The sequence below is a fragment of the Myotis brandtii genome, unplaced genomic scaffold (genome assembly GCF_000412655.1).
Source record: "Myotis brandtii unplaced genomic scaffold, ASM41265v1 scaffold82, whole genome shotgun sequence".
NCBI lineage: Eukaryota > Metazoa > Chordata > Mammalia > Chiroptera > Vespertilionidae > Myotis > Myotis brandtii.
Window position 1 is genome coordinate 8,230,867 of NW_005371324.1, and position 14,272 is coordinate 8,245,138.

General features: G+C 36.4%; 1 protein-coding gene across 1 annotated transcript in view; it reads left to right on the top strand.

Annotated features, from left to right (window-relative positions):
• The window catches only part of LOC102263789 (fibronectin-like), a 40,088-nt gene that overhangs the window by 9,698 nt on the left and 16,118 nt on the right, over positions 1-14,272 (top strand). Inside the window, exons 5-10 of the mRNA XM_014531635.1 lie at positions 6,320-6,580; positions 8,130-8,260; positions 8,440-8,569; positions 9,645-9,795; positions 10,245-10,351; positions 12,598-12,695. Coding sequence (XP_014387121.1) covers positions 6,320-6,580; positions 8,130-8,260; positions 8,440-8,569; positions 9,645-9,795; positions 10,245-10,351; positions 12,598-12,695 — 878 coding nt within the window. The remainder of the gene's footprint in view (positions 1-6,319; positions 6,581-8,129; positions 8,261-8,439; positions 8,570-9,644; positions 9,796-10,244; positions 10,352-12,597; positions 12,696-14,272) is intronic.

Below are 14,272 nucleotides of genomic sequence, written 5' to 3' on the forward strand. Positions count from 1 at the left end.
GGCCAACGCTCTATCCACTGAGCCAAACCAGTTTTGGCTATGTCCTTTCTTAAATAAGTTTACTAAATTAGTAATCATTGAAAAAATCTATTAAGGAAAGACAGTTAAAAAGTAAAAAGAAAATATATGATTAAATAATATTTATACATATTTATATTATGATAAACATTAGGAGAGGAAAATGCAAAGTGATGTAATGGAGAATAATTGAAGAGGGATGGAGGGTTCTATTGTAAACAGGCTGTAATAGAAGGAGTTACATTTGAATGGATATGTAAAGGAGGAGCCAGAGTGGAATTAGATGGAGGAAGGGCACTTGAGGTACACACAGCTAGCACAAAGGATGTGAAACAGGAAGAACTTTGGTACATCTAAAAACAACAAGGCCACAATGTGTGGTGTCTAATGGATAGGGAGAAAGGTGTTGAGAAATGACATTGGAGAGGTATTCAGAGGTCAGATCATATAGCATATGCTTTTGAGTTAATTCTGAGGTGATGGGAAGCCATTGAGAGTTTTATGCAGGAGAGTGACAGTGTGACCTATGTTACAAACATTTACCTGTGGCTGTGTGCAAAGAATGATATGTAAAAGGCAAGGAAATGGTGTAAGAGGTTGGAGAGTGTAGACAAAAGATTACTGTGGACAAGTTGGGGAAGGACAGGTAGATTTCATATTATGGAAGTAGGTGGCCCAGGCTTTGATGCTGGAGTGCTTGTGGTGAATAAAGGAAGAGAGATACTTAGGGTTTTGACATGAGTAATTTGGGTGGATAGTGGTGACTCTGAGGTAGGGACCTCACGGGCCTTTTGGCTATCAGTAAGGGCAGCCTGGTGGAAAAGTGAATTGGTTCAAAAAATTATGTACCAGCAGTGTCTACACTCAACCAACATTGAATCTCCCTGTTTTATCTTCCAAAGACTAAGACTAAATTCATGTATGACTTTTTCTTTAATTTCTGAGAAAATCTACCTAAAGTTAATTATCATAAGAAAGTTATGATAACGAATACTAAGAAAGAGATATGGTTGAAAGCAGTTATTTCATGCCTAGGATTTATTGGCTGAATGGAAGTACTAAGATTAAACTGCATAGATGGGACATGAACTCTAGTCTTAGATCTACCATTATCAGAAGTATGAGGATAGAGTGTTTCCATATTGTTTCAGTGCTTAAGTTTTCATTCTAAAAAAAAATTAGGTCATTGAATACATTTTAAAATTGGCTTCCAGCTCTAAAGTCATATTCTTTTTTTGATTCTATGGAAATTAGCATAGTTTAACCAGCCTTCCATCTAAAATATAAAATTTTTGCCACATTTTCTAGATAGTGATCTATTTCATAAAGTTTTTAGCTCTGTAGCTTCAGGCATAAGCACAGTTCTTGATTTTGTTTAATTTGAGCATTATTTGTAAAACTGCTATCCGACATGGAAGCTGAAACATGGATTAACATCTATAAATTTTAGGAAGAATAATAGAATGTTGGTGTTTGAAGGTAGGACAGAGATCTTCTTGCCAATCTGATATACAGTTCCCAGTGTAGTGCCTGATCATTTTGTAATTCATGACTATAATTGTCCTGTATGGTGGGGTCACATCTGTTCTCCAGGGCATCACAGAGCAAATCTACTCCCAGATTCACATGAAAGATCATCAAATGTTTGGGAACAGCTGTTATGTACTCCTGGTTCCTATGGTTTCTTTTTAAAAAAATATCTTTTTATTAATTTTAGAGAGGAAGGAAGAGGGAGAGATAGAAACATCAATGATGAGAATCATTGATCAGCTGCCTCCTGCACACTCCTAATTGGGGATCGAGCCCGCAACCCAGGCATGTGCCCTTGACTGGAATCGAACCCGGGACTCTTCAGTCCACAGGTCAACACTCTATCCACTGAGCCAAACAGGCCTAGGATCCTATGGTTTCTTTCCTTCTGCTGAATTATCTATTTCTTATAATCCTATTGGCCTATCTATTCAGTTCCCTGGGATCCTATGGTTTCTTTCCTTCTGGTGAATTATCTCTAGTTTGAGTGTTCTACTATTTCTTATAATCCTATTGGCCTATCTATTCAGTTCTTAAGCTTCATAATCATCAGATTATTTATCATTCATCATTTGTACTTGTCTCAAGAAGATAAAATAAATATTAACCTATTCCAAGGTGCATAGGTAGAATTAATGCTTTCCATGCATTTATTCAACTAGTATTAGTTGATAACTATTATTTACTATGTCTTGTTTTACTCTCTTCTATACACTTTGAGGCAATCAAGCATAAAGGGTTATTTTCTCTCTCTCTCTCTCTCCCTCTCTCTCTCTCTCTCTCTCTCTCTATTATTCTGAAAAAAACGAGCAAAGCTTGATTTCCATTTATTATTATGGACCTTGAAACATAAATATGCCCTTTGGGAAAAGGCAGTCTTACCAGCACAGACTTGGAACTGGATTGCCTGGGTTAGAAATCCAGCTCCACAATTACCAGTCTACATCCTTGGGGAAGTCATTCAAACTTTTTGGTCCTCAGTTTCCTTCTCTCTAAAATGAGAAAGATAAGAATCGTATCTAATTTATGAAGTTAATATAATTTAAGGGCTCAGACATGAAGCACGCACTAGGGGGGTATTTGTTGTGGTGGGTTGTATTTTTCAGGAGGAGTGGAGTGTGGCATTGAGGAGCTGTGGCCGTCCTTAGTGGGAAGAAAAACTGTTCCAGCTTTCCATGCAGTCCCTCCTTGTTGGAGGAATGCACTATACCCAGTTTTCTTGAGGCAACGAGAGCTATAGGAGAGCTGGTGTTTGTGTTTTCTTTTTACCTCTTGGTATAGAAAAATAAATTTTAAGATAGTTGCGTGTCCCTGAGACCCAATTCTACCTTGTCTGTAATAATAGCCTTTGATTTGGCCTAGTTAATTTTCTCTCATATTAAAATAAACCTCACACAGCCCCCAGTGCTACCTCTTCTTCTGAAAGAGCTTTTGAAGTAAAATGGGTAAGGATTGAGGTCACAGTAATAGTGGTGGAGACCCATCACAAATGCCCAGATTATGTCAATATATATCTTTTTTTTTAAGTGAAATCTTATCCAGCTTGAGCTTGCAGAGGTTCAGGATAGAATTTTGAAGAGAAGGAAGAACTTTGCCCTGTTCTACACATTTCCAGCCTTGGTGAGCCCTCAGGTGTAATGTGTCACTCAGTGAGGCCATTGGCTCCATTTCCCTGGGCAACTGAAACTGATGGAAAATCCCACATTTTCCGACTGGAGGGAATGTCACTGACTCTATATACCAGGGGTGGGCAACCTTTTTGTGAGTGCGTGCCAAAACCAGCAAAATCTCTGACTCAAATTTCTTCTGCGTGCCAACCCTAATTTTTTGAGAACATGTTACACCTACTTGATATCTCTTACTGTGTACGTATGTGAAGAACCTTGAAGAAATAATAAAATTCATTCGAGCGACAAAAACACAGTATATGATGATGAAAAATACATTTATTTTTTAATGTATACATGTTATGTAAAATTATTTATTTATCTAAGATGCACCTACACTGAATTTATCTGAAAAATAAAAAAGTCGATATTAAGAAAACCTTTTATTTTATTTTATTTTATTTTATTTATTTTATTTTATTTTATTTGTTGTTTGTTTAAATTGATTTCAGGGAGAGGATGGGAGAGGATGGGAGAGGAAGACAGGAATAGAAACATCAATGATGAGAGATACTCATTGATTGGTTGCCTCATGTAGACCCCCTACTGGGAATTGAGCCCATAACTCAGGCATATGCCCTGATCAGGAATCCTGGTTCATGGGTCAATGCTCAACCACTGAGCCACACTGGCCAGACTCAATATATCTTTAGAACTTAAACTAGACAATGCCTATTTAAAGCTCTGTCTCTCCTTAGAAAATGTCTTTGGCACTCAGGAAAATGGAAATGAATTGTTTCCATGACTACACTGGTCACTCATTTCTAATCCCAGATTATTAATTCCTGCTCAAGGCACATTTAGAAGCTTTCACAGATCATGGCCCACGGATTCAGATGGATTGGATACTTGTGGGATGTCATCCTAGCCATATTTACACTATAGGAGTTGCAACTGAAGAGAACTGGAAGGAATGTAAAGAGGAAATCTACAAAAAAAATTAGTTATGGACCAAAAGGGAAAAGTTAAGATAATATAGCTGGAAAAGAAAAACCATGTATAAAAGCGCCTTGAAACCCAGTAGTATACCATATGAAAATTTTTTTATGTTTAGTGTATTGAATATTTTCTCATAACCCCAAGAATAGAAGAGGCAAGAAATTTATATGTTCCAGCTGAATAAGTTGATGGATATTGCACAGATTTCAGTGCTCTGGAATGCTAATTATAGGTATGTGCCTAAATACTTTTACACATTACTGGTTCTATGTGAAGTAGCAGAATCTCATTATTGAATATTTAACAGTGACTTAGAATAATTTCCATTGCCTGAAACCAGATGTCACCAATAGAACTGAAAAGGCCATCTAATTCTGTGGAGGACAAAAGGACGTTTTTTCAGAATAGATATTTCAGAAGATATCTACTTGGGACAAATCTAGGGATATACCGGATGTTATCCCAATAATCCACAGATAGAATTGAGATTAAAATTGACTTGAGGAAAAATAATGTGAATAGAATTTGTGTGAAATTTCAAATCTGCTCTAAATAGCACAGTGGGAGGCTGAGGTGAAAGAAAGCTATTTAATAGAGGTCAGGGAGAGTGTAAAATGTCCTCCAGGCAGGTGCCAGAACTGTGTTCCTAAAAATGAAATGAAATGTCTGCTCAAATCCCCGTGCCTGCAGGATACTGACTGACATCTGTGGCCTGGTATGCGAAGCCTCTCACAGACAGTGTCCGGCCACAGAAGTGGCCCTCCCATGCCTTGTCCCCTCTCCTCTCACACACCGCATGCTTTCACCAGCTTAAGCGTGTGTCTGCACAGCTCTAAGCACTTAATCTATAAATACAGCCTCTCATTTAATCATCACAATGACCCTGCAAAGTAGATACCAGTCTCCTTCCCGTTTTAGGGATGAGGACACCAAACCACAGAGGGACGAAGTAACTTGCCAAGATGCTCTGCTAATAGAGAGCAGAAAGAACTGGACACTCCCAACACATGATGATGCCTTTTGGGTTTCCACACGGGGCTCATGTTTTCTCTTTGCCTGGGATTTCCTTTCTACTTCTGCCCCTTCACACACACTTTTTCTGGTAAACTTGTACTATCCTTTAAGGCTCAGATAAAATCTCACTGATTCTGGAAAGCCTTCCCCAATTATCTCTGCTAAAATTGATATTTCTTCCTCTCCTCTCAACAGCTTTTTGTTCATGTCATCAGCTCAGCTCTTGACACACGATAGGGACTTGGGCCCCGGGAGAGAGAGAATACGGGTGGTCAGGAAGCCAAGCTAAGACCAGATGGCCAGAAGGAATGCCAGATAAACTGGAGTCAAGAAAGTTACCACCGCTCCACTCCCTACTCAAAAACAGAGGTAGCTGACTTCATCTCCTTTCTAACTGGGGTGGTGATGATGAGTTGTCCATCACCTTACCCTCACAGCATGGTGAGAACATAGTTAGGAGGCAACGCAGCTGCAAAGGGAAGTCACCTGATGCTGAAATGGAAAATTCCGCAAGCCTGCTTTTGTCTAAAAAGCCAATTTTTTCCCCCCACACAATCCTGCCTTCTTTCCAGCTTATAAAAGCAGCCAAGCAGAGCCAGCCCCCAGCCAGTTCACAGGCCTTTCCTCTGTGCTGCCTTCCTTGTGCTCAAGCATAAGCTTAATAAAATCTGTCTGGGAATTTCCCTGAGGTTTCCTCTCTATTTCTACCCGACGTCAGTAACACTTCGACCACTTGGGTTTCTAGTTAGTGATATGTGCATCTACTTCTGAGATTGGGAACTCTTTGAATGCAGAAACCTGGCCTTATTTATTTTATTTGAGTACTCGTTGTAGTATATAGGTTCTCAGAAGTATCACTTAATAAATAAGTAAGAAAGATAACCACTTGCAAAATCTCTAATTATGTTTTTGGTACTATTACTGCAAATCAAAAGGTAAAAGTTAATTATGTACTTCCAGTATACTTGTACATAGAGTCTATCAAAAGATCCACCTTGTTTCTCTGTCTAATGCTGACATAGGAAACAAGTCTAATGCATAGACATTTGATATTTTTACATATTCTAGGACATGCCAGACAAAATACAGAGAAATATACTTGAAAATTTGAAGAAACCTACTAATTATAAATCTCTCTTTTTACCTTTCAGAGCCCAAACCAGTACAAATTGTTATTCCTTATGAAAGTTATAGTACCTCTGTAATCTTATTTGTTCAAACACCTGATATTGGAGTGTTTGATGGCATACAGATTGTAACTGAAGGAGGGCCAAATGTAACCAGGCCTTTAAAACATGACAATAAAATAACCGTTGACAACTTAACCCCAGGCACAGAATATAATTTCTTTGTTTCCATCATCAGTGGGACTAAATTAAGTGATGTATATTATGTGCCTGCAGTAAAAACATGTAAGTATTTTAGGACTTGCATAAGCTTTATCTCGATTTTGGTTTGTGTACCATTTTAAATAGTAGGCTATGCTCACGGTAATGCAATAGTTTTTAAAGATCTTTTAAAATAATTGCAAACACCTCATTACTGATCCCGATCTTTTATTGCCTAGAGTTAACCTTGCATAAAATTGAGGTCATAAAATTTTTAATCTACCCATTATCAAAAATGTGCTTGTAATCAGAACTTTCAATGGCTGAATCCAAAAGTGAGGAATGTGAGTAATTTTAAGCAGATTGTGAGGACTAGGTTACATTTTTTGAAAGTGTCTCTCAGAGGTCAACATCAAGTGTGTTTGGTCTCCCTTGTGCTGCCATTCGTCTGGAATGAACTAATGCATATTTTCCCTACCTCTGAATATTTACAGTGAAAACGTATTACATTTATTCATACCAATACTTACGTTATGAGGTTCATATTGATTTAGACTCATCTTTTTTTAAGTCACTCAAAAATTCTATAAATCTTGATTTTGACATTTAGGATATATGTAATTTATCTAAGATATTCATCTAGTATGTGCAGAAATAAATGGTACAGAATAATAAATGGCATACAAATATCACATGGACTTTTAAAAACATTACAATTTTGACTATACCATGTCCAGGTGCTTTATGATTTGCTTTTTCTGTTTATAAATTTTTTCGCATATATCATTATACTACCAAGTTTCTTCTTTCTCCCAAATTATAATCCTTCCACAACTGTTTAAACTTAAATTTTCCATAAAATACTCCCAAACTGATGTCACAAGTCACATTTTTCAATAGTATTTTAACATATTTATAATTAGCTCAGTACATATTTTATTTTTGCTTGTAATTTTTATATACTTTTCATATATGTATTCTCTGCCTCTCTTCCTTATATTATAAAGCTCATGGGTAGCATTCTCTTTGACAATTCTTGTCTTTGAAAATAATTAGGCTTGATTATCTAAAAATGTCAATATTGTGATATCAAGCAGTAAAATATATCAATATATACGATAGTTTAAAACTGTCAGTTTTTTTGCAATAATTTTTGCCTTTATGCTAAATAGGATCCTTTAAATTAGAAAAATAACCATTAAAAACTCTGCAGATAAAAATTTGTTTCTAGGTTCAGCCAATATTTGATACAAAGAGGATTATTTTACTTTGTCTAGACTTCATATTTTTCTCTCTGTTGTCTTTTCAGCTTATGCTAATAGTTTCAGAAAGCTTTAATCTCTTCTTTCTCTTTTGAATGTAGTTTTGCTGCAACATCAAAATTAGCTGCCTGTAATGGTATTTCAATGACTCTGAGTATTGCGACTGATTATCATATTTTATAAACTGTCATTGTATGTGTAAACAACTATTTTTAATTAGTATATAGAGATAGTTGATTAATAAACTTTACTCTTCTTTTTTCACATTGTGCTTCCCTATCCCCCTGCGCCCCTTAAAGGGATAAATTAAAAGAAAAACCCAGTTAGAAAACATCCAAGAAGAATTTAAGTGTGTTTTGTGTATTTGGTAGGTTTGGAGGCACCATCAATTATCCATGAGGGCAAAGTTACAGACTCTTCCATAGAAATTCTCTGGAATCGAGCTGATGGGAATTTTCAGCATTATGAAATCACATGCATAAACTGTGCTGACATTTTCATGGTACGTTATAAAAGGCTCTTGGAGGAATTAAACTTGAATCTTTCATGCTGAATTCAATATTACTGCATTCTTATATTGGATAGTAGTGAAATTAAATAACCCCCAAGTTTTTTTGCTTATTTAGATTATAGAGCCCTTCTTACATGAAAACTTGCAAATGTATTGTTTTGGGTTGCTAGGTTCAGAAGGTAGTGCAAGAAGCAGCAACATTCTCTAACCTGGAGCCTGCTACAGTGTACACTTTTTCAATTCGCACAGAGAAAGAAGGTTTTAAAGACAGCACTCCTAACATAAAAGAAATACAGACAGGTACAGCCGTGTAAACACTTTTGGTCTTATTCAATGTTCAATCAAATATTTATTTGTGGGTTTTTTGTTTGTTTGTTTGTTTGCTTTTAAGGAAGATTTAGTAAATAGTACATTTTCCCTAGATTTTCTTTATGGCCTGGCAGTGTTTTCTCTTGTCTCTTTTTCTATTTCTTCTTATATGGATTAGCACAACCTTTTTTTGTGTATGTATTGTTAGATAATAGGGTGGCTAATTGTCTGGGTCTGATCAAATTTTCCATTTCGGATTTAATTTCTCCATTGTTCAGTTAGGTAGACAATGAAGTACCATTTTCCATGTTAGCAACTTACTCCCAGTGGCAGATGGTAACTTATTCCATGGTTGTCATATGAAATAAAGGATGATTGGGAAGGATATATGTAAAATGTATATTTTCACAATTAGGTGAAGTAAAATTGTCAACTAGTCTGCTGAAATAACTATTTTAGTTATTCTTGACACTGATGCTATATATAAATATTTTCATATTTAGAAACTGGTCATGTCTAATATTCTTTTACTATAATAACAAGGAATGGAATGGAGAAGAATATCTTGACATTTTGTTCTTATACATGGAAGAATTTTATAGAGGAAAGAAAATATATATTATTTAATTTAACTTTTTTTCTCAGGAAAGGAGAGAAGCATTTCATATTTAGATTGCAATTAACTTTCCTGATGGTTAACCTTGTCACTATTTGGTATTTAATTAGAATGAGTCCTAAAAATCATTAAATATTTCTGAGGGTCGTGGTTGTACAAGACCAATATATAATCTCTTCCTACATTTTAAAGGCAAGGGAAATATTAAGTACAATGCTAGTGGAATACACATCATCTTTATTTTAAAGTTTAAAATGATTCTTGTTGGCTTTTTTCCTCTTTTGACTTTTAACTGTTCATATCTACTAAGAAGAATAAAAGAAATGTCTTGGCTACCCTCAGAGTTTGAAGAATATCAAAGAAATCCTGGGAGTGTTTCAGGGCTGTTTTAAAGCAGGTGCTTAGTATGTTAGAAAATGTTATCTTACGTGTGTGCTTTAAATGATACAGCCCCAAGTGCAGTTGAATTTATGAACCATAGGAGAAACTCAAGTGCAGTAACTGTTAACTGGCCTTCACCCAGAAGTCTTCTGGATGGGTACATTATTTCAATATCCAGTGAAAGGTTAACAAAAGAAGAAATCCTGCCTTCCACAAAAAGGTATGATAACATTGAAAGAAATTATGTCAAGTTACATGGAACACAAAATTAACATTATATATATATGTTTCATAAACTAAATGGTTTAATATAAATTGATATTAGAAAACTTTGCAAGAAAACTTTTTGGATTATAATGTAATTAGAATAACTGATGTGTAGAGCCAAATTTATCTCTGCAAATAGATAATGATGAGTTATTTCAGGATATTGTCTTGCTTGTATGTATAATATACACTCTGATTTATATGAAATTTCTCCATGTGAGAAGATGTGGTTTCTAATTAACCATTTGTGCTTAAGCATGACACATTGTTTCCATGATAGGCAATAAAAACCAAACATATATAACATTATTTCTTCAGGTAGTGTGAGATAATAGTGTTTTCCAATGTTTCTGAGCTAAATATCTTAATATGTGACTTTTTTTTTTTTTTTTTACTGTGTAGGACATTCACATTTGATAACCTTTCTCCAGGGACTGACTTTTCAGTTAGCATTATAACTACCAAGGGATTAAAGAGAAGCCATCCTATTGTCCTCATGGTTAGCACTTGTGAGTTCACTTTATATTTGATTAACTTTTCATGGGTAGAAATAAGGGGAATAGTTTTGTTTAAAGCCAATATCTAACTTAAAATGAATGAATTTGGAACTAGTTTGTGACATGCTTGAGAAGGAACACTGCATGAAATATGGAGAAAGCCTGAGTTATATTCCTGCCTCTATCACTTATTAGTTATGTGACCTTGGGCAAAACTACTATGTCCACACTTAGAAAATGAGAATAATCATCCCTGCCTTGGTATAAAATCTTGTTACTAAAATGAAATTCAAAGTTCTTAGTGAAAGTTCAAAGTGCCCTAAATCCCAGGGCACTATCATTATGAAATACTTGATATTTTTCTAACATTTTGACTGTAACTATAACATTTTATGAAAGCCAAACAAAAACCTTGGACTATGATAAAAATAGATGGCACTGTGTTTTCAATTGCATTATTTGGGTTCAATTCGCCTCTTCTGACCTTATTAGCATCACTTACATACATGAATATATTTAGACATGTTCCAAAGAACCCTGTCATCTGTAGGTCATAGTTGCCTGAATGTGCACGCAAGTACCAGTGCCCTAGGAGAATGAGAGGAGGCTTAATTTCAGAATTTTCCATGTGGAGGAAGGGAAAGCTCCGGCAAATGCAGCAGCAGTCAAATCAATTCCAGGGAAAGAAACTAAAAAATTCGAGCACTTATATATCAACATGGTACTATGTGCTTAAGTTACCACATTGACTCTCCCAAGATTATCTAAAATGTAGGTTAAGGCTCAGAGGCATTCATAATTCATTATTTAAGGTGAGATTTAACCCAGGTCTAAGCTAACTGATATGATACTGCTGCCTCTCAAAAAAATCATCCTAAAAACACACACACACCAGAAATAAATGAGAAATGGCTTCACTTTTTAAAATGGTAACTCATTATTTTTATATCAGTGAAACCTTCTTAGATTTGCGTGTGTCATTATAGTTGTCAACATCACCATCACCATTGTCATCATTGTTGTTTTCATCACATTGAATGATTGTTCGTTGTCAAGCACCTTGCAAAGAATTTTTATGATTTATATCACTTAATTTTCAATGACAACCTTTATTCTATCAATCATAATGAGGTACTTTTTTTCAAATGAGGAAAGTGGGGATTAGAGAATTTCAGTAGCTTATACATGATGACAGGGATTTGAACCCACATTTCCCATTAAATTCTGTCCTTATAACCACTGTTTCAGTAGAAGAGTCACTGTGTTATTGGAAGGCCTGACTCTACCCATTCTTGGCTCTGTGACTTTGTAGAAATCATTATTCTATTTGGACCTCAAGTTCCTCATTTCTACCCTGTTTAATAATATGTTTTTAGAGGTTGTTGTTCCGGCTTTGTTTTCCCTGACAATTTCACTTGTGTCTTTAACGATATATAATTTTTTTGTACCACCCTGTCTTTGAAAGCCACCTCAAATCCATTTAGAAGTAGATGGGATATTAAAAAATTTACAAAACAGAGCTAAAATATAATGGTAATGTGGGGTGATAAATTAATTCCAGTAGGAAGGCAATATGCACTCTAAAAAACAAAATAAAAAGAATTGTGAATCAGCAATACAGGTTTAATTTTTAGCTGAATTCTAATAAATTAAATTAGTATGTAAATAGGGACAAAATCTCATGCAAAATTTGAATTTAGAGATGAAATTATTTGATTCCAATGAAATGTTAATATCACATTTCTTCCAATTAAGGAAAGCAATGCAACATTTCAATTTGAAATATGATTTGTAAGTAGAGACATGTTACTGATTAGAAAAATAAATTTCTAGAACCTTCTCAGATAAAATGTTTAAAGGAAAAAGGAATTTGTGAACTTTAAGAAGGGGAAAAGGTGCATCTCTTACTTTATGCAGTGCCATAAAATTTTAAGTTAAAAATCCCAATTGTAGTAACTGCACACTGAATTCTCCTATGAGAAAAATATTTTTGAAAATCCATAGTTCATATAATTTTATTGTGGAAAAAGGCTTTCTAGAAAATTCTTTTTTTCCTTCCACTATAAAGATGAGGAGACTGGGACTCAGGGTAAACAGCTTGCATGAGATCAGATGGTGCTAAAACTGACTAGAAAAACCTAGGTATCCTGTCCTCTCTTTCATAGTGTGATAGTCCAAGGTCATCAGTCCAGTGTAGATAAGATAATGGCAGAACCTTTAAAAAAATATCATTGCTGTGTCTTATTTCATTGCCCTAGGTCCAGAACCACCATCAGACCTGCTAATTTTTGGGCAGGAAGAAAACACAATATATTTGTCTTGGAAATTCCCACAAGGAGGCTTCGAAAAGTTTCAGGTAAAGAACAGTGCTGCTGTCATAAAACTTGATGTTTATTGAGGTCTTTATTTTACTCCTTCTTTTTGTCCTTTGTTTTACATTAATGGTTTTAGATATTATAGTAGCATTCCTTTAATGCAGTGGTTCTCAACCTTCTGGCCTTTTAAATACTGTTCCTCATGTTGTGATCCAACCATAAAATTATTTTCATTGCTACTTCATAACTGTAATGTTGCTACTGTTATGAATCGTAATGTAAATATCTGATATGCAGGGTGGTCTTAGGCGACCCCTGTTAAAGGGTCGTTGGATCTCCAACGGGGTCGCGACCCACAGGTTGAGAACCGCTGCTTTAATGTAAAATTCTTCTCCAAAGCAATGCTTCTATGTACTGCTTTAAAAGTACAAAGTTGTCATGGGAGGCATTCAACTTTAAGTAAAAGCTGATACTTGACTTTAAATGAGCTTGGAATTTCAGTGGAGCTAGGCATGCACATACATAGTACAAAAGTAAATAAAGGAATGATGGCACTGGAGGATAATGCTTCTGTTGCAGCACTGGCCAAAATAACAATTCTAGGAGTTAAAGCTGGATGATGTGCCACAGGTTCCCTTTCAGGGGATATATGGATATAAAGAAGAAACCATGTTGAGATTGATAGGAGGGGCAGAGACCTGGAATGGGTTGGTCCCACATCCATGTGGGATGGTTAAAAATCCCAGAGGAATATCCTGGCTTCATAGGTCCCCTCTGAGGAGCAAGGGGTTCCAGCCCCACACCAGGATCCCCACCTCAGGGTTGCAGTGCTGAGAAGTACCCCAAACTTCTGAAAACCAGCGGGGATTGTGGCTGAGTGAGATGGAAGGCTCCTGGAGTCCTAGGTGTTCCTCTTAAAGGGCCCACATGGACTTACTTAGACTCATTCCTCTGACCTCCAGCACTGGGGCATCAGGGACATAAGGGAAGGAACTGAGTTGATGGTCTTTAAAATGAAGGCTTGTGGGGGAAGCTTTCTTCCAGAGACCATTGTTCCTAACTCCCCCTTCCCCGCCCCAGGGCCAAGAGACAAGTGCTATATCTGATCTGAGTCTCCATCAACCTGGCTCACACTGTTCACCCCACCTGGGGATTCCCTGAGACCCTGCTCTACCCAACTTACAAGCCCACTGGAGCTGTTTCCAGTGGCTTTTCTATACAAATGGCCAGTCTTGGTTCATGCTGTAGACTTTCCTAAAATATCTCAAAGGTTTACAAACCCCAAACAAGCAGCATCTGGCCTCAGTGTGCCCCATATCTCTTGCTAAATAGCCCCATGCCTGGCAGTAGTGGCAGCCAACATTCATTTGTAGCTTGGCCTCTCCCATCACCTCCAAGCCCAGCACAAGTAGCATCCATCTGCAGATCACTTTGTAGCTCATGCTTGGTAGCCCTAAGCAGGGCATCGGTTACAGCTGATCCTTGCTTACACCTTCTGTGAGGCACCACAGCCAGCACATCCAGTGGATGGCTTCAGACCATGCTGAAACATAACCACCCAACCACCTCCACAGGTGACACAATTAAGGGGTGAACTCAGTGGACACTTGAACCCCAC